The 24,310-nt window shown below is 39.1% G+C and overlaps 1 protein-coding gene across 4 annotated transcripts in view; it reads right to left on the bottom strand.

The window, feature by feature from the left end:
* Positions 1-24,310, bottom strand: part of ptprz1a (protein tyrosine phosphatase receptor type Z1a) — a 326,171-nt gene that overhangs the window by 44,056 nt on the left and 257,805 nt on the right. For 3 of the 4 annotated variants that reach the window (XM_028812515.2, XM_028812517.2, XM_028812521.2), the window contains 6 exons: positions 21,223-21,314; positions 17,934-18,019; positions 15,251-15,271; positions 15,008-15,104; positions 1,667-1,749; positions 1,303-1,437 (listed from right to left, as the gene is read on the bottom strand). In XM_028812515.2, coding sequence (XP_028668348.2) covers positions 1,303-1,437; positions 1,667-1,749; positions 15,008-15,104; positions 15,251-15,271; positions 17,934-18,019; positions 21,223-21,314 — 514 coding nt within the window. The remainder of the gene's footprint in view (positions 1-1,302; positions 1,438-1,666; positions 1,750-15,007; positions 15,105-15,250; positions 15,272-17,933; positions 18,020-21,222; positions 21,315-24,310) is intronic. The other variant, XM_028812516.2, reaches the window with a different exon arrangement.

Here is a 24,310-nt window from a genome sequence, read left to right as displayed (position 1 = left end):
TCTTGTCAAAATGCCTCACCAGTGCATCTTTTTTCATCAAACATCTGAGAAAAGCTTGTATTTTTCCATCTGTTCTCACGTACAATATTTGTAAATTGCCACAGAGTATAATATGCCAACAATTAAGTGCATTTTACAAACACAAGAAAACTCCCAAATTCTTCATTATTTCTGCATTACATCATTAGAGATGCACAGTAGAGACCGTCTTCATTGGTTGCATGAAATCCTGGTATGGCATGTGCTCATATCAAGAATGTAGCGCACTGAAGAGGGTGGAATATTACTGGCATTCAGTTGCTTTCTGTTCAGGACATACAGTATATAGCACTTTCTGCCTTACAAACAGTTTCATTAAAGAACTTAGCCATTCTGCACCATTGTTTTTCTAACTTATCCCACTCAGCAAACAGTACAACACCATTGACACTCACAGCAATTGATTCAGGGCATATACTCAATGCCATTAATCTTCTAGAAAAATATTACTTCTTGTAGTATGTGAAATTGCCTCTGTGCAGCAAGTCTGTTTCTGTCTGAGGGGCTAGACCAATTGAACCAAGTGTGCAATCTAAAATTTTCAGTTCAGTGATAAAGCTTGAAAGTCATTGTATTAAAATGAGGACCACCTGTTGTTGTTATTTTTATTTGAGTTTCGCATTTGCACTTCTGGTTCAAACTTTTCTGAGTACCAGGTGTGCAGTGTGTGGTTTGAGTCATTCACAGTGAGAAGTCTGCATATTCCTTCAACATTTTTGAATTATTAATAATAGTAATTATTAATATAATAATATTAACAATTTTATATATATATATATATATATATATATATATATATATATATATATATATATATATATATATATTTATTACATATATAAGAAATATATATTACACAGGCACTGTTACATGCCATCTATACTTTTTTAAGACTTTTTGTTGATATTATATTATTATTGATTGTTCTGAGGAGACCAACAGATGAGAATTACATTATAATATATAGAGTACAGTATGTACTTTGTACACATGAAAATAAACTTGAACTTAACTTGATCTGTTGTAAAGGAACAGTGACATTTAAAACTGAAATCAGCCACAGCTGTTTGTTGAAAGAAACAAAAGCTATCAGATATGTCGTGTAATGTACCTGCCAATATTTGTAGAAAAAAGCTTTGCACCTTAAAATTTTATTGAAGCCTAAAGAAAGAATGTAAGTCCATAATTTTTCCACTGAGTTTCTCACTTTCTTAACAACAATAGAAAGGCACTGTTTCATAAAGTTCAAAACTGGATACATACCCTTCCCTTTTCAACCAGGTTTGTAATCATAACAATAACTCCTACATTGTGTTCCCAAATCATTCTCCAGAAATCTTCGGCAGTAGATTTGAGAGGCCCTTGTGCTGCAATATATGCTTTTGGTTTGTCAAAGCCCTGATCAGGTAAAAATATTAAAATGATATAAACTCAAATAAGCAACATAATGTACTGAACATATAAAGTATATGTACAAAAAGCAGGTTTCTTTTTACATTTATAAAAAAAAAAAAAAATATTCAATGTTTAAGGTTTTTGGAGAGTTATGGCAAACTTCAGGAATACCATAAAGCAATTATTTAAAACTAAATGTTAAACTAAGAAGGAAAAGAAATGCTACACTTACATCGATGTAATTGGCATTAATATAGTCACTACTTTTTCCATCCTTGTCTAGAAGAGGTGAAAGTTTAACTCTACTGTGATCATCTGAAAAAAAATAAAATAAAATCTGGTCAAATTTAACACTTAATGGTTTCCAAAGTCAACTCTATAGATTTTTATAAATTTAATAGTACCAATTCAGTCCTAGTAGATTCAGGGTACCGTTAATCTGTGGAAATGTAATGAGGTTGTAGCCATTTGATACAAAGAAAAGTCTTTGCTATTAAATTTTATGTTTAATTTAACAAAATGTGACAACTAAAGCAGTAGGTAATATTTTTACAATGCATTTAAAGATAAAAAGAACCATCATCCCAATCATATACAGTATACATGAGAGTCGTGGGCGCATCATTCTGATCTGTCACGATCTAACTCCCTAGCCAGGACTAACTGAAACAAGGGAAAACTGACACATTTGTTATCTTAATGGCGCAGTAACAGCTCATGTGATTACCCTAGCCCTTCCCATACATTCAACCTACAGAAATCTCTGGTTAACTACCCCAAGAGTTACTGACTCACTTCCAAAAGGATAAACAAGCAGTTTCTTGGAATGATGGTATTCACAACTAAAGTCTCATCCTGTGTATAGCAATCCTGATTTTTTCAGTGCTGTGACTACTATCAACATCACAATTTTTTTGTCTAAAATGCTATTTTGGCAGAAGCGGTGGTTTAGTGCCACTGCGTGATGTAACCAAGGCACAAAGAAGCATTTGCAACATAAACAATACAATAGGTATGATGATGAAAAACAGGAAATGCAATACGGAGCCGTAAGAAACTGAAGACATATACCAATGCATGTCTACTGTTCAATGCAAACTGTATTAATGGGAAAGTTTCTAAGAAAATTCCACAAGAGTAGAGGTAGAACTGCACAACATTAATAAACAAATATGTTTTGCCACATTGAAATGAATCTATTTTGTGCTAGACTGACTCACTGGAGTTTTTATTTTAGTTCCATAAATGGCAAAGGCATTTTATAGGTCAAATTACAGTAACAAGCAAGTCAATTGTTACAGAATGTCTCCATGACATCTGTAGAGTAATAAAGATATGCAATGTGAATACAATTAACTACATTCCAGTTTTTCTAAAAAATATAGATAGATAGATAGATAGATAGATAGATAGATAGATAGATAGATAGATAGATAGATAGATAGATAGATAGATAGATAGATAGATACTTTATTAATCCCAAGGGGAAATTCACATACTGAATATATCTGAGGGTAGTATGGTGGTACATTGGATAGCCCTGACGCCTTGGCATTTACCTTATTAAGTTTTTATTGTTTCTTTCTTCACATTTCCTAATTTCTCTCTTTAGAAATAGACAATAAAATAGTACAGGGATCCTTGCATTTATTAGTATATTGTATATTGATGTGTATTTTAATTTTTATTATTAATAGAAAAGATAACTTATTTATTTTTTATTTAAAAAAAAGATAACTTGTTTTGTAATTTTTTGTTATTGTTTTTAATTTATAAATTTGTGCAAACTGGGGGAAATGAATTGGCACAACAGAGCTTCACTGCTTGATAGTGTTTGTTTAAAATCTCATCAAACTCACTATTTGCAGGGATTTTATAAATTTTCCTCATATTTATGTATGTATGTTTTCCAAGCATTATGGTTTCATTTAAATGCATAACAATTTGAGGGTTAGTTTAACTGGTGATTCTAAGTCGGTGTGGTGTGTGAGTGAGTGTACCCTGTGATGGGCTCTCGCTCTATCCTGGGAAGATTTCTGCCTTATGCCTGAAGGTGCCAGGATCACAGTAATCACTGGTGACCCTGTAATGATAAAAGTAGGTTCTGAAAATGTATGGATGAAAAAATTAAATTGAGTTAAATTATTCTAATGAAACAATCATAATCAACCACAGACTGCAATAACCTAATACATGTTGTTCACAAATACTGTATATTTGAATGCCAGTGAATTATACATAATTTACAATATTAACATTAGAGGTTAATTATTGTTTATCAACATGAACATTTTTGTTGCTATATAACTGGGTGATGTCCACACTCTGAAGGTTTCTCTTATATTTACAACTTACATGGTAATATTCATTGGAATCTTACATTTGTGAATACTCTTGTATGGTGCAAATGCAGTATCAGCGCTTTGTAAAGCTTACATTTTCATTATTGACAGGCCATTTATTGCAAGCAATTTAAAATATTTATATCCTGTGGCAGGTGGCCGGGTGCGGCCCTCAATCAGCCGCCTATATAACGAGCCGCCGCCCTACAATCAAGGCTGGAGTCGGGTGAGGAGGTGGACGAGGTCAGAGGAGGCGGCAGCAACAAGGAGAGGCCCTGAGTGTTGTGTTTGTGAGGAGAAGAAAGTGGCTGCTGGAAGCCTGGACTTTGGGAGTCGGTGGGGGTTTGGTTGTGTGGTGCACATAGAGACTTGTATTATAGTAGTACTGTGTAAATAAACGTGTGGTGATGGACTACAACGTGTCTGCCTGTCTGTGTCCGGGCTGCACCCTTCTACAGTGGCGTAGTCGGCAGGATGCTGCACCCTGCACAAGGTGCGGACCTGCATTCAAGAAATTGTCTGTGGAAGGCCCGACACAGCAGGCGAACTCACCCACGTGCCGCAGGGGCGGCGTGCACCGAACCCCGCAGGGGAATACAGTGTCACGGACTGTTAGCGGTCCGGTGTCGGAGTTTGTATTTCAGGGGCGGCTCACGGACGCAACAGCAACAAGAGGCGCTGCCGGGAATGAGCTGCTGCAGCTGGGGAAGCCGCAACAGCAGCGGAGCTGCCCAGAGAGACGCTCTTCTGAGAGAGAGGAGAGCGAAATGGCTGCCAGGAAGACCCTCCTCATTACAGGCACGGGATTGGACAGTGTGTCCTGTTCTCTCGCCAGTGAGTGGTCGGAGGCGAGAGCAGGGAATGTCCATCCCGTGCTTCACAGAAACCTGAGTGGGCCGCAGGGAAGCGCCCACAGAGAGCAGTCGGTGAGTGGAACTACTCGCAAGGTAAGCCCACCGCCGGCTGCTTCTCTCTCTTTGGCGGTGATATTGCAGGAGCTGCAAAAACAGCTGCGCCTTGTGCTGTCACTGCCGGCCGAGCGATGTGCCCTCCGGGCGGAGACGCTGGACTCAGGAGGGATGGCAGTGGCGTCGGATCGAGAGCCGCAGGCAGAAGAGGATCGGCACGCTGCAGGAGCTCCTGGACGGAGAGGCACAGCGGGGAAGGTAAGGGAGACCGACCCCGTTAAGCTCCGGACGCCAGCGAGGCTGGGTCTGCCCTCTTACAATGGGCAGATCTGAACCGCTGTGGCATCCCAAAATAGGAGGAGGAAGCGGCTTGAGGAAGCCAGTTCCTCTGACAGGGGAGGACGCGCTGCTGGGTGCGCGCATTCCTCAAAGGGTCGTCCTCTGCGGAGGAGGTGGAAACAGAGCGTGATTCCGTGGCGGGGAGCACGGACTACTCGGGCTGGGAAGCCGAGAAAGGGAGCATCGGGGCGCCGATTGGGGCCAAGAGCGTTGGCCCGGCTGAGGACGAGCCGAGGGGCTGCGTCAGGGCAATGCCTCCGCCCTTGTTTTTCTTTTCTGTTGACAGGATCGGGCCCTAGGCTACAGTGTGTCGGCTTGCCGCCGAGGGGTTCCCGTCCTCCCGGAATGGTTCGCTGGTCCCAGGAGGTCTCAGCTAGCGGGGGTGTACTGTGGCAGGTGGCCCGGTGCGGCCCTCAATCAGCCACCTATATAACGAGCCGCCACCCTACAATCAAGGCTGGAGTCGGGTGAGGAGGTGGACGAGGTCAGAGGAGGCGGCAGCAAGGAGAGGCCCTGAGTGTTGTGTTTGTGAGGAGTAGAAAGTGGCTGCTGGAAGCCTGGACTTTGGGAGTCGGTGGGGGTTTGGTTGTGTGGTGCACATAGAGACTTGTATTATAGTAGTACTGTGTAAATAAATGTGTGGTGATGGACTGCAACGTGTCTGCCTGTCTGTGTCCGGGAGCACCCTTTCACAATCCCTTTTAATACTATACAACAGACTGCACTTTGCTTTGTACTATTTGTTACTGTCCCAATATGGTCGGTAGATTTGCTCAATTACAAAGCAAACTAATTAAACAAAACAGATTACTTTTTTCACATATCATTTGTGTTTACTGACTATGTTGATGATTACACCTTTGCTAGAAGAGGAAAAATAATAGATCTTCTCGTTACTCACTTTTTGCACTAAGTACACAAGATGTTTGACAAACAAGATGAGACCATTTAATCCATTTGGTTAGCTAATAGGTAAGCTTACCCAATATTCCATCAATATTGTTAAATGTCTTTTAAAGTTTTCAATTCAACTGCATCTGTTTGCAAATCTTTCAGCTCTTTATGTTAAGAAGTATTTCTTTGTTTCTTAAATACACTTCCCCTAAATTTCTCCCACTGTCCTTAAATATGTAATTTGCTATTTAAGCCAAAGAATTCTGCTGGATCAACTTTACTGATGCCTGAAAAATGAATTTTGAAGACATAAGATATCATGCACCAATATCTGCTACCTCATTGGTGATTCTGACAGTTTGAAAGGGCAGTCTTTCTCTTGTTAGGTGCTCCTGTTTGATAATTCTCTCTCTCTCTCTCTCTCTCTCTCTCTATATATATATATATATATATATACACACATTTCTCTCTATTATAAAAAAATCCTTGCCTTGAAAGAAAAAGCAAGGCTACGATACGTGATCTTCTCGGAAGACATTTAAAAGACACGCGAGACCAAAGAGACTTGCCACAGTGCGTCTCGCGGGGACCGTAAACATGACACATTGTGCCAAGAGATTGACCCAGGACTGTCTCGCGATGACGTAGAATATGAGATTCTTGCAAGACACGCCCTACTTACAATCTATCAAATAAGACAACGGGGCAGCAAAACATTCAGTCTTGTGAAGGATTTGAGCACATACAGATCCATGGTCTCAGCGCATATAAAGCGTATAAGGACAATACGTTATAAATGAAACGACGACGAATAAGCGAAGAAGATAGCAGCGCGGAGAAAAGAGACTCAGAAGCGTTGGAAAGAAAAAAGAAAAAATAATCCATCCATCCATCCATTATCCAACCCACTGAATCCGAACACAGGGTCATGGGGGTCTGCTGGAGCCAATCCCAGGGCACAAGGCAGGGAACCAATCCTGGGCAGGGTGCCAACCCACCGCAGGACACACACAAACACACCCACACACCAAGCACACACTACGGCCAATTTAGAATCACCAATCCACCTAACCTGCATGTCTTTGGACTGTGGGAGGAAACCGGAGCGCCCGGAGGAAACCCACGCAGACACGGAGAGAACATGCAAACTCCACGCAGGGAGGACCCGGGAAGCAAACCTGGGTCTCCTAACTGCGAGGCAGCAGTGCTACACACTGCGCCAAAGTGCTGCCCAGAAAAAATAATCTAGATGCAAATTCAGAAAATAAGGCAAGTAATTATCAGCCCGTAACAAGTGGAATTGAAACAAAGCACATCCAATCGGGCTCAGAATTAAAAGACAGAGTAAAAGACAAAGTAGAACTTCATAAAGATGTTCACAAACATTGGCGCTATACACATGCAGACCAGATTATGAAAGAAGTGCAATTCGAAAAGCTAGAAAAAAAAACGTATGCGTGATTCAAATGTTGAGAAAGTTAAAAGAATATGAAAGTAGGAAAATTAGAAAGTATAAAAAAAGAAAGTAAAGATTGCAGTAGCGCAAACAAACGGAAATTAATACTCGAAAAAGGGAAAATAATCACCACGGACCAGGGGCCTCATGTATAACGCCGTGCGTAGAACTCACACTATAACATGGCATAAGCACAAAAGCAGGAATGTGCGTACGCACAGAAAAATCTAGATGCAGGAATCTGTACGTACACAAACTTCCACGTTCTTCCGCTACATAAATCCTGATCAGCGTGAAAAGTAATGCACATGCATGCGCCTTCTGTCCCGCCCCAACTCCTCCCAGAATTACGTCTCTTTGAATATGCAAATCAATATAAATAGCCTTCTGTGAAAAGACAATGGGAAAAGCACGGGGGAAAATATAAGAATTTCAGCGAATACCAAGTGGAGGCAAAGGAAAAACATACTATTTGTTGGTTTAAACAGTGGTAAAATCAACAAAAGAAAGCTGATCGAGTGACAGAGTGTCGGAGAAACTCGAAAGCTCAAGTTCACAAAGTTGCACAGTGGCCGAAATAAAAAAGAAATCACATATCAAAGTCGCCGTGAAAAGGTGAGTCATAGCCCACTGTCTGAGTGTCATATGAAAGCTTATTAGGGTACAGACAAAAAAATAGGCACACAGTGGGAAAAAAGCACGAAATGTGAACTTTAATCTCGAAATTTCCACTTTAATCACGTAGTTTATTTTGCCATTAAAGTAGAACATCATAAACTTCATCTTAAAATCGTTTAATTTACTAGTTTCCCAAATCCCATTGTAAGTAAAGTAGCACTTTAAATGCTTTGTTCTGTATTTGATCTTCTATGGGCTCTGTGTGTGTGAATCACTACCTGCTTCTTAAACAGACTTTCTCTTTCTCCGACAGGACACAGAATCCATTTCATTCATGATATTACAGCTGTCTGAATAATTAAAATACTGAGATGTATACGTGGTATCTTTTTCATGATGATAGGAATAAAAACATGTTATTAAACATGGGAACACGGTGGCGCAGTGCTTTTTCATGTCTCATGCAAGAGGCTTGCTGCGCCATGCGCGACCTTCGATGAAATAATTTATTACAGAAGTACTGTCTCTTTCAAATGTACTAACCTCCAATTCCTGTCCTTACTTTTCTTTCTCCAAATACAGAGCTGATTGTGTGGCGATTGGGTAATAGACATGAAGCCATCTGTAAGCTTAGAACGCCGATTCTTCAAAACTTTTAAGGAACATTGAAATATCTTCGTAGTACATTGTGGTACAGGAGGAGTGGAGGAGGGCTTGTGCCTCCTCCAGGACAGGAGGGGGCGTCCTCCCTGGTGGCTTTGGGGACCACGGGTACGGAGCTTGGAAGCTCAACCCTGTAGGGGCCCGTGGTCACTGCCAGGGGGCGCCCCAATGCCTTGGGAGTGTTGGACCTCAGTACTTCCACCACACCGGGAAGTACTGGGGGGAAGAGACTTGAAGACACCCGGTGGACTTCCGGCTTCACCATGGGAGCTTCCGCCACACAGGAGTGTGGCTATGAGCCCTCAGGATCCACCTGGAGTCCTTCCGGGGGGAATAAAAGGGGCCGCCTCCCTCCAGTCATGAGCGAAAGTCGGGTGGAAGAGGACGAAGCTTGGTGGAGAGGAGTGGAGGCGGACCAAAGACTGAGAAAGGCATTGTGCGTGTGGCCAGGACTTAAGGGGTGTTTGGTGCTGAGGCACTGGGTACGTGCACTATATATTGTATAAATAAACACATGTGTGGTAAAACCATCATGTCTGCCTGTCTGTGTCCGGGCTGTTCCCCACAATGGCATCCCAGATGGGACTCTCTGCCTGTTACAAGGCAAGGACCCCTAAAAAATAATTTTGTTGGCAGTCCGGAGCAGCAGGTTAGCCCACACACGCACCGCAGGAGCGACGCATGCACAACCCCGCGAGAGCGATTCACCTCGGGGCCCGCCACCGGTCCACTGAACGGCCAGGGTCCCCTGGTGCGGGGAGAAGAACCAGGACGTTGCCGGAGTGCAGTGAGCTCCAGCAGGCACACTGTCGCTAAGGACGTCCAGAACGGCAGCACGGTGAGGACGGCGACACAAAGAGACGAGACCCGGGAGGTGAGTGCCCTGCCTAATGGCAATCGGCCCCACAGGGTAGCAAGCTTACCTTTTGTGTTGCAGGCAGGGATTGCCTGGGTCTGCGTCAGTGTCAGGGAGATGCTGTGCCTCAGGCTGTCGTCGACACCGAAGCGGCAGCATGCTGTGCCACGACAAAGGAGTCACTGCAGCTCGATAAGCAGCAGCAGCTGCTGCTAGATTCCAAGAAGGCACGTCACTGCCCCAGGAAACAAGGAAAGAGCCAAAATGGTCGCGGACCAGAAGTCCATCCCCGTGACAGGCACGGGATTGGCCGGTGTGTTCTTTAAGCCCGCCGATGATTGGATGGAGGCGGGCACAAGGAGTGTCAATCCCGGGCTGAAGAAGGACCCGAACGGGGCAGAGCAGCCGGCAGATATGCCTGACAGAAAGGTAGGGCAACTGCCGACTGACTCTCTGTGCTTGCCAGCGGCTCTGCGTGAGCTGGAGGAATGCCTGCAGCCCGCAGAGTCGCTTTTACAGGTGATACGCGTCCTCCGTAGAGGATTGAAGGAGCTGGAGGTGAAGGCGGCCACGTCCGTGAGGACGCTGCGACAGTGGGCGGATCGGTGCGGCGCTGGAGGCTTCAGCCGGAGGGACGCAGCGGGGACGGTAAGTGAGACCGCCCCCGTACAGAGAAAGGGAGATCCTACCGATGGGGACCGTGATTTCAGTGATCGGGACCATGTCGGTAGGTCTCCGACAGCGGATGCCGCGGTGCAGGCTGCTCGCATGGTGAGGGGAGTAACAGCGAGAGGGCAGGGCGGACAGGGGCTGATGAGTGCCCTGGGTCCTAGCGCCCGACGCCCCGAGCCCGCGGCAGTCTCCCGTCGCACTGCATGGATGCAGACGGGAACGGGGCTGCACGTTTGTCATGCGCAGACTCAAACCGTCAGGGCGTCCAAGAGGGAAAGGAGGGATCGAGGGCTGAGTGCCGATTCCTCCAACAGGAAAGGACGTGCCGCTGGGTGCGCACGTCAAGTGAAGGGCCACTCCCCAGAGCCAGTGGAATGGAGAGAAAAGCAGGCGGTCCCATCAGCTAGAGGGGCACGCAACCCGTGGCGAAGGTTCCGAACAGGCAAGTTCCGGGGTCCTCGTAAAGGGGGGGAGCGCTGCCAGTGCATGGCACAGAGGGAAGCCCGAGAAGGGTGTCAAGGCAGCGTCTCTGCCCCTGTGTTTCTGTCTGTTGTAGGATGGGACCCGGCACGAGCAGTAGGACCTGCTTCATGGGAAGCCGTCCCTCATCTGATGGACCGTCTGACTGGACGACACTTCGCTGGCAATGGGGCAGCCTCTCAACCAGCGGAGGCTGCGAAGGCATGAGCGGCACTGAACAGCGGGGCGAGGAGATCTTGGAGGGGGGGCCGAAGCAGAGAATTGCAGGGTGCCAGATTGGACCCTGGACAGAGAGTAGGACCCACTTCGGGGTTGAGCCGCCCTAACGGGGTGTGTCGCTCGGACCAACGGGTCTTCGCTGGCGATGGGGCACTGTGGTGCCCGGCGGGCGTCCATGCCCGGCCGGGATGCCCAGGAGGAGTGGAGGAGGGCTTGTACCTCCTCCAGGACACGAGGGGGCGTCCTCCCTGGTGGCTTTGGGGACCACGGGTACGGAGCTTGGAAGCTCAACCCTGTAAGGGCCCGTGGTCACCGCCAGGGGGTGCCCCAATGCCTTGGGAGTGTTGGCCCTCAGTACTTCCGCCACACCGGGAAGTACTGGGGGGAAGAGACTTGAAGACACCCGGTGGACTTCCGGCTTCACCATGGGAGCTTCCGCCACACAGGGGTGTGGCTATGAGCCCTCAGGATCCACCTGGAGTCCTTCTGGGGGGAATAAAAGGGGCCGCCTCCCTCCAGTCATGAGCGAGAGTTGGGTGGAAGAGGACGAAGCTTGGTGGAGAGGAGTGGAGGCGGACCAAAGACTGAGAAAAGCATTGTGCGTGTGGCCAGGACTTAAGGGGTGATTGGTAATGAGGCACTGGGTATGTGCACTATATATTGTATAAAGAAACACGTGTGTGGTAAAACCATCATGTCTGCCTGTCTGTGTCCGGGCTGTTCCCCACAACATGTTTAATTATTCTATCCGTCCTTCCAGTGTCGCGTCAGCACCAGCAAGAATACAACGCAATGCAGGAACAATCCCTGAACTAGCTAGCGCTGCGGCACCGTGTCCTCACATGTCTAATTATTAACAATACAGATTACTTAAATGAAGTTAAAGTTTTATCTGTATAATATAATCAACATATTTTGCTGCATTTAATCTTAAAAATGATATTGTCATCATATGTAAATACGCGCTTTATAAAGTGGCACAGGTTGTGCAATATTATAACTGTAGTGCAAGTTTACAGTGAGGTGATTGTACTTATAAGTACAAACAGTTCTACAAGGAGCACTTGATAGACTGATTGAGTGCGTTTATAGTTCTTGGGATGAAACTTTTTCTAAACCGCGAAGTCCGTACAGGAAAGTCTCTGAAATGTTTTTCCGTGGCTCAGGCAGCGTCTGCTTCATGCTGTATACCAATAATTCTCTTTCCAATCAGCTGCTGCTGTGATTCCCCACTCAGATACAGTGATATAAATACTCGGAGTGGTGCAGTGAGAGTAATATGGAAAAAGATGATCTGCTGTGGCAACCCTTAATGGGAGCAGCTGAAAGAGGAAGAAGATGCATTGAGAATAACAACGCTAAACCAGTTATGGTATTTGGAATACTATGGCTATTCCCTGGACCATTATATTGCTGCAGGTTAATTACAATCAGATGCATTACACTAATAAACAATATGCAGTTAGTTTCAGTGTATTTATAAAGCCGCATCAGGAATGTGGGTCTAAGAAAGAAAAGGGTGACCACACAGGAACAGTAGCACTGCTTTGACGCTGGGTGCCGCCAGTCTGCAAAACCGAGCGGAGAAATTGCGTACGCCAGGGTATGAGGTACCATGGAAATGCGCGTGGCTTTACGGCAAGTTTAGGTTTTATACATCGCGATTTGAGCGTGGAAACGTTCGTACGCAACATTTCTGTGCGTACGCACCGTTTATACATTAGGCCCCAGGTGTCATTGAAAAAAAAAGCAGGACAAAGCGAGGTCAGAGATAAAACACAGAGTAGAAAACAAAGTGAAACGTCATAAAGCATAAACAGGTTACAAAACAAAAGGGCCAAACACATGCAGAGCAGGTTAGAGATAATTCAGGATAGGTTTCTCTGTTTGGAATTTCAACACAGACAAAGCGATCTACATCATCATCAGTTAATAATTTTTTTTGCAAAGTAAACAATAAATGCATGTGAGGTAAAACACATTTTTGAAATTCTCTGACTTAAACTTCAAAGCCTTACAATATTTACATACTTCTGACATATCACCTGTGTCCATATATTCAATCTCTATTCGCCTTTTATTTATTTCTCAGAGTAATAATTTCTCTTTTTTTGCGCTAATGCGATGTTTACTTTTTTTTGACAGTCGTTTTTTTCTGCTTTCATATTCTGTATCTTGCTCTGCATGTGTTTCGCACCTACGTTTTTTTGGGGTATTTTAAATTCAAGTTTTCATTATCTCTAACCAGACAAAGTCATTTAACACATGTCTCACTGACCTCATTTAAAAGATTCAGCATATTTGGACTCGAAAGATTCCAAATATTGTTTTTACAGAAGTTCTGAAATAAAGGTGAAACTAATGAAATAGCAACAATTCAAAGAAAAAAAAAATCTTAAAAGTGTGTCCGGAAAACCAAACACAGGGGTTGGCGAGCAAAGCGAGCAGGGGGTCCTTAAAGAAAAAAATTATTCCAAATATGTCTTTTTTTGTTTTTCTTTTTTCAGTAACAGGATTCTCACAACCGATTACTGCTGTTTTGGATTTGTTACGTTTTCTCTTTGACATATTTCATGACTTCCAGTTTCTTACACTATCCAAATTACAAATAAAATAACAATGTATTGAATGTTGTTTAAAATCACAAAAGAAAATCCTGTTTTACTTTACTCAGATAAGATATTATCTCTTCATTCTATGATAACATCAGCAAGCTTAAGTTACTAAAAGATATATTGAAAGAAACCAAGGATATACAGTGTAATACAAAAAATATAATGTACAGCATTTACTCTCAGTCAGAGAAAAGAATTACGTACAAGCTTTGAGGCTTTACAATTAAACAATTCACCATGCCCTTCAGCACTTGAAAAATATAGTGTAGCCTTCAAATAAAAAAAAAAAAACAATTTACTGCTGAATGTTTTTTATTGACATATAGCATGACTTAAAAAATATAAATAAAAAGGAATGATGTAAATATGATTAACCAATGTAATAGGGAAAAAAATAAAATTATACAACAATTGTGCCTGCCCTTGAGCATAGGTCAAGACCAACACTAAAATTACCATGAAAATCTTCGAAAGAAAACCTATATTCTTTAAGTAGTGTTCATGCATAAATGAAGCATTTTTTTGTGTAAGAGGAAATGGAAGCTAAAGGATAGATGGAGATATACATCACATACTGAAGAAGTTAATTTCTATGGATATGTGATATTCTAGTTAATCTTTTGGGGGTTCTACTGCCACATTAGAGGGCAACATGTAAATGCTATGCTTTATGTTATTAAAAAACTGGATATAGTAGCATCTTAATGATGAATATTTTACTTTTGTGAGGCAATGCCTTTTCCCAGTATAATATGCAAAACAAAAATGTTAAGTATCTCAAAAAAGTTTAGACATACAGTAATATGACTGACAAAGGTACACACTTTTGTATTCTGAAAGTTATGTCATTTGCACAGTCACAAAATAAGCAAGCATTACTACCTTATATTTCCCAATCAAGTTACTTAAATGTCATGCTGCTATATGTTTACTTAAAATTAATAGGAGTAGATACGGTTTAAGAAACTGCAGTTTTCTTATCTCCTTAACAATCATTACTTTAAGATTAGGCCCTAAATGATCAGCATACAGCAGGTGGATTAAATGTAGATATAGAAAGTAGGGCTCTGTGAAATCTGGCCACAATGTATTGCCAAGAATGTATTGATACGCCTAAATATCCATAAATAAAGTAAAAAAGATTCAGCAGTATGCCGGCAAGGGTATGTCTCCTCTTTTAAGCAGTTATTTGGCTAACAGTGCAGTGCTACCTGTTTCCATCAGAAGGTACAAAATAGAATTCTCCATGAACTGCCTCAGATTCATTAGTAAGAAAAAGTGACATAACGTGACAGAACCCAGAAACAGAAAAAGACTTCATGCTTGGAAAATGTTTTTTGGAAACAATAATAGTGAATGGCAATGAATTGTATGGGTGAAGCTGCATACATTTACCTTCTCTTATTTATGCTGTATTTCTGATTTATTTTATCTGTTTATTGTCTGCAAGCAATAGATATGATAGTGTATTTGCATTGTTTAAAAATTCAAATGAACCTCTAGATACTTACATGCTAAAATGTTAATGTACCGATTTTTATTTTTGTTATCAGGATGGTTAGAACTGTCAGATGTGATGCCTAAACTGGCAGTGCACATTTGAATTTCCTGCAAAAAAAAGTAAAAAAAAAAACTTTAAAAATTTCATTTTATGTACAATAAAACACTTTACTGCTTTTTTGCTATGCATGCAGAAGAAAACATTTCCTACACGCTACAATTATAGAGCTGAAAACAGAAAAACAGTGTCTTACCTCATAAAACTCTTTCAATATCTAATGAGGGAGTGAATGCAAAAAGCACAGTAATGAATTTCCGTGACAGACAGTGAACAAAACAGCTGATTATACCAGTGCAATTAACAAAAGATAATCATCAACAAGCATGCAATAACCAGACATTAACATGGCAAGCAGAAAGGCAAGACAACTGCCTAAAAATGTCAAAATGACATGCAACTCAACAGCAGCATAACATCACATCAAAAGAAACCATGTACATTAAATGAAACACTTGAAAGGGTTGCAGTTGGATAAAACTTTGAAAAGGCTTACAATGAAAACAACATGTAATGCCATTATTAATTAAACATTATGGTTACAAATGCAATACAGAGTGGTACGACAATTTTCAAGAGTTTTAAGAGAATTTAATTGTGAAGCACTAGAATGTAGTGAGTGCTAAGAAGACTACTCTAATTTTGAACCCATCCATCTGCACACTAGTGTAGCTTTCATAATTAGTTTTTAAAGCTAAGTTAATAAAAAAGTAGTTTATACTTAATGGGCAGTGAATTGTACTATGGCTCTTATGGCACCTAGTGGTGGTACAATTAACATGCATAAACACACTACACTGACATGTGTCTTAGCAAAGAGAAGTTGTCTGTAATATAATAAATGAACATCTGTTCATCCAGAAAGAGTGAGTCTGCAAGTAGCTTAATAATTATTTTTAGGGGCATTTGCCTTACAGAGTCCTTAATATTTTTGTCAATGTTAACAACCTACTATGCTATAGAATATTTTAAAAAATTGATTTTTGTTTCATCTTTTATTATTTATGTATGGCTTCACTGAATCAGTACCCAAGAATAGTAGAATAAAAAAATCTATTATACAGGGACACAGAAGTTAGTGTTACTACTTCACATCATTTTCCCATAGATAGCCCTCTGTGTGGATGTTGAACGTTCACTCTGTATTCATGTGATTTCCTTCAGGAACTAGGGCATCTTTCCTCATTTCAAAAACATGATGCTACAATGACTAGTCTCTAAACTTCTGTAATGTGGATACACCATTTTCCAACTTGTGCTCACTGATAGCCTTCCCACAAACAATAAAAAAATAAACTAATATAGGTTTTCGTGACAAGCTGAAGGTGGTAATGTCACATGGGCCATATTGTGGTAGCCATTTGTAATAACTAACAGGTTTGTAAGTCTGATTTAAGTGTAATCTATAGAAAAAATGATATTTCGTTCACAGGGGGAGCTTTACATAATGGCATCATCATAGATTTATTGGCTTCATGTGTTCAAGGCATTAGAATATTTGGATAAGCTCTGCATTATATTATAGCTTAAAAATATGATGGCACCTTAGATTAAAGGTTAACTGCTATCATTTTTAAAAATGTCTCATTTATTGATATAAGTAACCAAACTGATACGGATATTGCATTGTGAAAATTTTCATTTGCCAAACAGAATTTGACAGGGATTCTTTAAAGATGTTTACAATGTAAAAGAGAAAATATATTGAAACATTTTTAATAAATATTAACTCACTACCAAATACATTCAAAGCGTAATAATGTTCACAAAGCATACATAATTGTCTTAATGTTCTTTTACTTCCTGAACTGAAAAAAACTTCAAAAGAACCAAGGATACAATAATAAATTATTTACTGGGGGCATTTTATTACACTCTAATACTTACACCATTACACTGACAAATGGTCTACATTCCAGACATTTTTGTTATGTCACATAAATTTAAAATGAAAAACTACAATGAATATTAAAAATTAGCTAAAATCTTTTTAAATTTTTCATAATGTCCAAAATGTAATACATAATGTTCATAAAGAAGTAAAAACTACAAATAAGTACATGAGATTTATTAAAGTTGATATATATACACATGCTTGGAGAGGACAATTTTATGAGGATTAATGGGAAGGCACAGAAGGCAGAGAGATAGAGAAAGGATAAGATCGGCTGCAAATCTCTATTTTTTTTTCAGCCGTCACTAACTGCCAGGTCTGCAACTTCTGGACACTCAAAACTTTTAAAGTTTTTCATTTCATGGACTACAGTACCTCCAATGATGATTCATCTCTATAAATGTAAAACAGCAAGATGCTATCTCTGTATTATTTTGGCAACAACCTCTTTTGTTTTTGTGAATTGTACAGGGTAACCAACACTCACATATATATAATGTGCAAGAATTTCTGAATGAAGATGAATTCAATATTTTAAGATTTTAGAATGTGTCAAGGTCTAAATGACCACTCATCTGTTTATTAACTTAACTTTCTATTTCCATGATAGGACTATGGGAAGCTGGAGGCTATTCTGACAGGAATAGCTACAAGTCAGGAACCAGTTGATCACAAGGCACAGTCAGTCAAACACTCAAACTGGATCAGTTTAAAGTGTGGTGTGGGAATAAACTGGCATACCTGAAGAACACCTGCACAAACAGAGGGTGAACACACAATATCCACACAAACGGTGATGACAGCAGGAATCAAACTTAGATCCTGGAAGCTGTGAGGCAGCAACACTAACTAAACATATTGAATGGTTTATATATATATATATATATATATATATATATATATTTTTTTTTTCTTATTTTTCATTAAAACACATTTTTTAAATTTTATTTGCAAACAACTTTAACAAAACTTTTATAGAGTATACCTCAAACTCTTCAGAGAATCGATTGCTTTCATGAAGGTCTGATACGTGCTTCACAAACTCTTTTACTGGAATTGCTTCAACTTCATCTAAGAAAGAAAAAAAAATAAATTAACTGATCTTGGTAAATGGCCAAAGGAAAAAAAATTCAAATAGAAATTTCTCTGCATCAAGGTATGAAAAACCTCACAGAAAACAACACTAATATTAATGCAATTCAAGTAGGATATTTCATGGTTTTGCATGTTTTTCAGTTATTTGTATCCCTTGTGAGCGCCTGTTATATGATACCTATATTTAATGAAAGGAGCATTATACAAATGAAGACTGAAAATATAGGATTTTATGAAGTCATATGGCACACACGTTTGTCCATGTATCTTATAAAAATGTTTTTCTAGGAAATGAGGAAGATTCTTCAGTGTTGCTTTTTTTGTTAAAAATGGCACACATTCAAATAACAGTGAGCACAGTGCTAAATAAAACCTTGAAACTTACAGCAAACCACAACTTCATCTGACAGATATTTAACTTAGCAGATGTTCCATATTTTAAATAACACTATAGTCCAATGCTTCAATCCTGATTAAACTCCTTTTAATATACTGTATAAGCATCCATCTGTTCAGTCACTTGTAGAAGCAGATGTTAATGATTAAAAAGTAACTGGCCTGTTGTGCCAGTAACTAAAATACACCTGGGTAAATTATTTTAATCAGTCTGTCAAATCAGGTGGAATATTTTAATTCACCTGGGGCATTGGATATTAATACATTTAATTTCATCCAAAAAACATAAAACTGCACAGTTTCAGCAAAGATATGTCAAGGCTGTTCTCAATTATTACTAGGAATAAATGCATAAAAGAGTAGACTGCTTTTTGAGCCATATCTTCTATGATAATATTAAAATGATAATCAATAAAGACACAAGTTTTAATCAACTTTCTGTATGTATTATATTAAAATACTAAATTTGTGCATAAATACTTCAAAGGAGAGTTATTATACTGTGTTGTTCATCATACACATACCAGGTGCATTAACTCTATATTCACCTCACACAAAGGTCTTGAGCATACAAGAAAACAGGCCACACACAGACATTAAATAGACCACAAATCATAGTCGTGACAGTTCTGAGATAGATAGATAGATAGATAGATAGATAGATAGATAGATAGATAGATAGATAGATAGATAGATAGATAGATAGATAGATAGATAGATAAGGAGTGTCTAATGGTAGATAAATAGATACTGTACTTTATTGATCCCTGGAGTAAAGTTGAGTGTTACAGCAGCAACACACAAAAAACTAGACTGAATTTAAGATGAAATATAATAAAATGAATCGATATATCAATCATAAATCTAATTAAAATTAATAAAGTGGCAAAACAACTTAGTCTTATGTTGTTACACTGTAAATTAACATCTGATGACTGCTTTGTCCATTGTAATTCACATGCCCATAGTACTTCAGTATTAATATCTTGAGGATGACTGCTATTACTGGCAGTGTGTAAAATGCAATGCCTCCTCCCTATCCTCTTTAGATCCACCAAAATGTACAATATACATTATAATCGTTATTCTGTGATAATCGTTTATCATAAATGCATGCCTTGTCTCACTTGCACATTATCTTTTAATTCTTCTGTTCACAGTTAAATTACTTGCGCGATTCTTTTTTAATCATTGATACTGGGTAGTCCACTTTATGCCTATAGTCAACATATCTTGCAGGTAGTGTAGGCATACACATTAAAAACTGAATGAAAAGGGAAAGTTGTACATTTTGCAATGTTTTCAGTGATTTCAAATGATGAAGGTTTGGCTGTCATGACTACATTTTCATTTCTTGCACATACACAAATTTGATTATATTTGATCTTATTTCTGTGCTATATTAAAGTTTTAAAATGAGGAAATAATATCTGGCAGTAACCTGTATAAAAGTTGATTGTAGTAATTTTTCCCATATCTTTATATATAATACGCTACCCTGGCTGATCGTTTGTCTGTCCAGGATTTGAAATCACCTGTAGCTCACAAACCAATTGACCTATTGACCTGAAATATGGTACACATATACTATGTGATGTCTACTATCCGCTTTCGGGGTGATGATTGACCTCCAAGGTTATTCCTCTTTTTATTTTTATTTTATTGTATTGTAGAATCAACTATCTGCAGCGGCCAGGAGGGCGGCCGTGTGGCGCATGTGTACAGGTGCCATTCTCATTCCCTACCACCTCTGCCGTCACTTCCCCTACCTCTTCATATCTTAAATCATTCTTGAGGCAGATTGAAGACTTAAATGCCAGCTTAAGTGAAAAATGAAAGAAAACGTACTAAGTAATTGCAACATAAACAATGATTTATTCAGTTTATTGTGAAAAGATGCCGAAGAAAGAAGAGAAGAAGCGGGCCACTAGGGTGGAGAAAAGAAGAGCTGCTCAGGAAGCAGCAAGTGCATTAACCTCTGAGCAAACAAATGCTAAACATACAGAGAAAGAGTATGAGAACTATGAATGCTCAAGTCAAGTGTATTCACTGCACGTTATCGTGCAGTGCGCCATTACTGTCTATAATATTGATATCCATCCATCCATTATCCAACCCGCTGAACCCGAACACAGGGTCACGGGGGTCTGCTGGAGCCAATCCCAGCCAACACAGGGCACAAGGCAGGAACCAATCCCGGGCAGGGTGCCAACTCACTGCAGTAATATTGATATTGAGCTTCAGATTCAATCTGCTTCAAGATGTAACACTATACAACTATCAACAAGTACTATTACTTATTAATATAGATCATGCTTTGTTGTAGAAAGAATGCAAATTTACACACTTCAAAGAAGAATTAACTAAAAATAAAGGAAAGCATATGTTTTTAATTTAACTAACACTATAGCAGCTGTATTTGACTGCTTATAAACCTGCATGGACAGAGTCTAAATAGTCTATGGGTACACAGCTCTGAGAACACTGTGAGTACAGATGGGCAGTGCTGCATTTACTTTTTTAATCTCTGCTTCTCCTTCAGTTCTGATAAATACATATGGTTCACAACTGATCTAAAAGAAACACAAGAACATGTAAAGAGATTTTATTTTGATGAGCCACAGCAGCAGTGCTCATATTTAGCGTTTTTATGATCTACTAGACTAACAGATATGCTTAAAATTGAAGAGCAATACACTTAGGAAAATATTTTCATCAAAAATGATAGCTTTGCTGGGTTTCACTACTATGCAACTGCTTGCTTTGAAGAATGACCTATTTACCTGGTTGAGGGAATACTGGTGTGGATGAAGTTGTAATCACACGAGGGGATGCACTATCTTCCAAATAAAAGTGAGCAGTCTGGAAACATTTTCTAAAATGAAGGAATATGAAGTACACAAAATTAATTTCTAATAACAGTTAATATTCACACTTAAGACAGGAACCATTAAAATAGTGCACTATAGTATATTTATAAATACCATAAATTTTAAATATAACTATACATAATGTAGCAATATTCCATTAACGCATAATTAAAGTGTTGTGTTGGTACAATGAAGGCATAAAAGCACAATCTTGCTGTTGTTTTGTTTCACTGGTGTGTTCTGTATACAGGATGTAGAGATAAGGTAACATTGGGGAGACATAGTGGGGATATGTACATATGTAAACCTCCCTTGATTTTCATATGTCCGGTCCTTGCAACCAATACTATGAGGTAAGCCTCTGGACCACCACATCCCTGTACTAAAATAATTTTTAAAAATTAAGAATGAATTATTAATATATTCACAAATGCATTCAAACTCAATTACAGCATTAGAGATGCAGTTTTAGTGCAAAAAAACGTTTGAGTTACAGTAAACATATCACAAAGCGAGGTGAGTTAACACATCAAATGCAACTAATGTCATGGTTTTTGACAACTTTTAAGCCTGCTCTTCATGATGTGATCGAACAAAGGAAGCTAAAATAGTAATATATAAAAATGAGGAAATATACAAATATTTTAATATATTTAATATATATTATATAGAAATGAAAAAATAAACAAAATGTGTGTATGTATTGTATTCATTGTCATTATGTATTATTAGGAAAGATGTTTACAGCTAGTGGAATACATGCTTACAGGATTACATATTTGCAATTATTAAATTCTTTATATAGACAATTTATGAAATATCTTAGTAGAAAATATGTATATGCCCTAAGTGAAAATGTTATCTATGGTCATCAGGGGATAATAATGCATCAAGAAAGACTTAATTCACCTTTGCTACTGTGTAAGGAATTGGCCATGCTTTGTTAAGTTAGCTTTGATTATATCTTCCAGGATTTTTGGACTGGAATCTTTAGAACAACCAATTTTCATTTGATAATACATTTAAGATTGGTCATATTTTAAAAAATACTTTTTAAAAATATTCATTCATTAATGAATCCAGAATTTAAACCAGTTTTGTCAAAGTGTTACGATTTACCACCATAAGTCCTGTCTATTATGGGGCATAGGGGCAACTGCCCACCCAGTGTTAAAATCGAGGAAGAAATATCTCCTCAATGTTGGAGCAACACCAGAGAAAAGTCAGGACAGTATAAATGAGTTTAAAACTCCATACCGGCTACATTTGAGTCTAAGCCTATATTCAGACTGAAATATTTCTACATTTCCTGAGCTTCTGTGAAGCTGAATTTCCCTCTGTCTGTCTGTCATTTGTTTATTTGAGGATAACCTATTATAACCCTATGCATTAGCACCAGGTTTAACACATATTTTTCTTATGTAGTAGTGTAAGCTGTCTCAGGAAGGGATCAGAGCTACATTCTTGTGCTGGTCTAAGATTTTGCCGTTATAAAAATGTGCCAATGAAAATTCAATTATTGCAGTCTGGTATAAAAAAATATATATTTTTCTAATTAAAGTCAAATCTCTTTTTGTTACAAAGAAAACAATACATACTAAAGCAGGGGTTGCTCAAGCTTGTCCATGCAGTTGTTTAAGACTAAAAGAAGTAATTAAGGGTTGTGAACCTTAAGCTAATCAACAAAAATGAAGTTCAAAATGTTGCCTGAGCAGTGATTCTTTAGAAGTCATAACTGGCTTCTCATTAATACTGGGTTGGAAATTTCTTGAGCTCCCTTACACTACAGGAGACCAACAGAAACTGTGTGCACTATGAACTGAAAACACGAAGGACTTCCAAGTACAGAGAGTATTAAAAGGCTGAATCAAACAGCCTAGTCCAATTATCAAACACTTAAAAGAATGACTAGATAAAAGTAACACTCCATTAACTACCATTTAACCAGATCCTCTAGGTGAACTGAATGATCTTTTCCCTTTTTAACATAATCTATTAGTCTATTTTTCTACCTTTTTAGCACAATTTTAATTGTGATGCATTAGCTAAGGAAAAGTGTGACTTTTGACAATCCCTGTGGATGCTACAGCAAATGAAATAATTCCTCTTTAGAGATTTCACACCAGTAAGTGAGACTTTAATACCTAAACATATTATGCCTCAAATCATTTTACAACAGCTCCCACTAGCCAGCAGGGATTACAAAAGTGATACAAAATTGATAGTTCAATCATACCCATATCTACAGTTAATGTATTCCATTTCCAAGCTGAGCCAATTTACACTCATTTTGCATCTTTCTGTATGTTTACTCACTTAATTAGCAGATGACTTCTTAACACTGTATACTGTATCTGACATGCTTACTGAGAAACACATGCTGCTTTTATGTTGTCTAGCAAGTGTAACTTTTTTATATCTGACTTCTTCTTTTGAAGAAGTCAGATATGAAAATATTCAATAAGTATTTTTTTATTAATCAGACCTTTTCTTACTCAACTGCATTTAATTTAAAAGCAAGATTTTCTAAAAAAATCAATGAGCAGAGTGTCAGTCCTATAAATAAATCAAGAGATGTTGTAATTGATTGAATTAATATACTTTGGGCATTTCTCAGAAATGTTCAGTGTCTTAAAACTTCTAAGCTCTTACGAGTCCATTTTTTTCAAATTCTCTGCATTTTGTGTGTATTTTAGTTCAACTTTTCTTATTACTTTTAACGAGAATAGCTTAGTAAGGATTACTTTTCAAAATCACTCACATACATGTTTACAGATTGCATCTCAGTTTTGTAGTTAAAAAATTGAAGGTTACAAAGTGTACATCTATGAAGGAAAGAAATGAGCAGAACATATTCTGAGAAGAACAAGGATTGAACATACCAAGGATTAATAAAACAACAGCACCAAATCCATTTTACAAGACCATTACAAGACTGGAAATGTAGTACAGTAATGATCTACAAACATCCCCAAGACCTTTTTCAAAAAACAAACAGATT

This window comes from Erpetoichthys calabaricus, chromosome 1, assembly GCF_900747795.2.
Source record: "Erpetoichthys calabaricus chromosome 1, fErpCal1.3, whole genome shotgun sequence".
In the NCBI taxonomy this organism is placed as follows: Eukaryota; Metazoa; Chordata; class Cladistia; order Polypteriformes; family Polypteridae; genus Erpetoichthys; species Erpetoichthys calabaricus.
The sequence above is the reverse complement of the archived record's forward strand: the minus strand, read 5'-3'. Positions and strand labels throughout refer to the sequence as shown.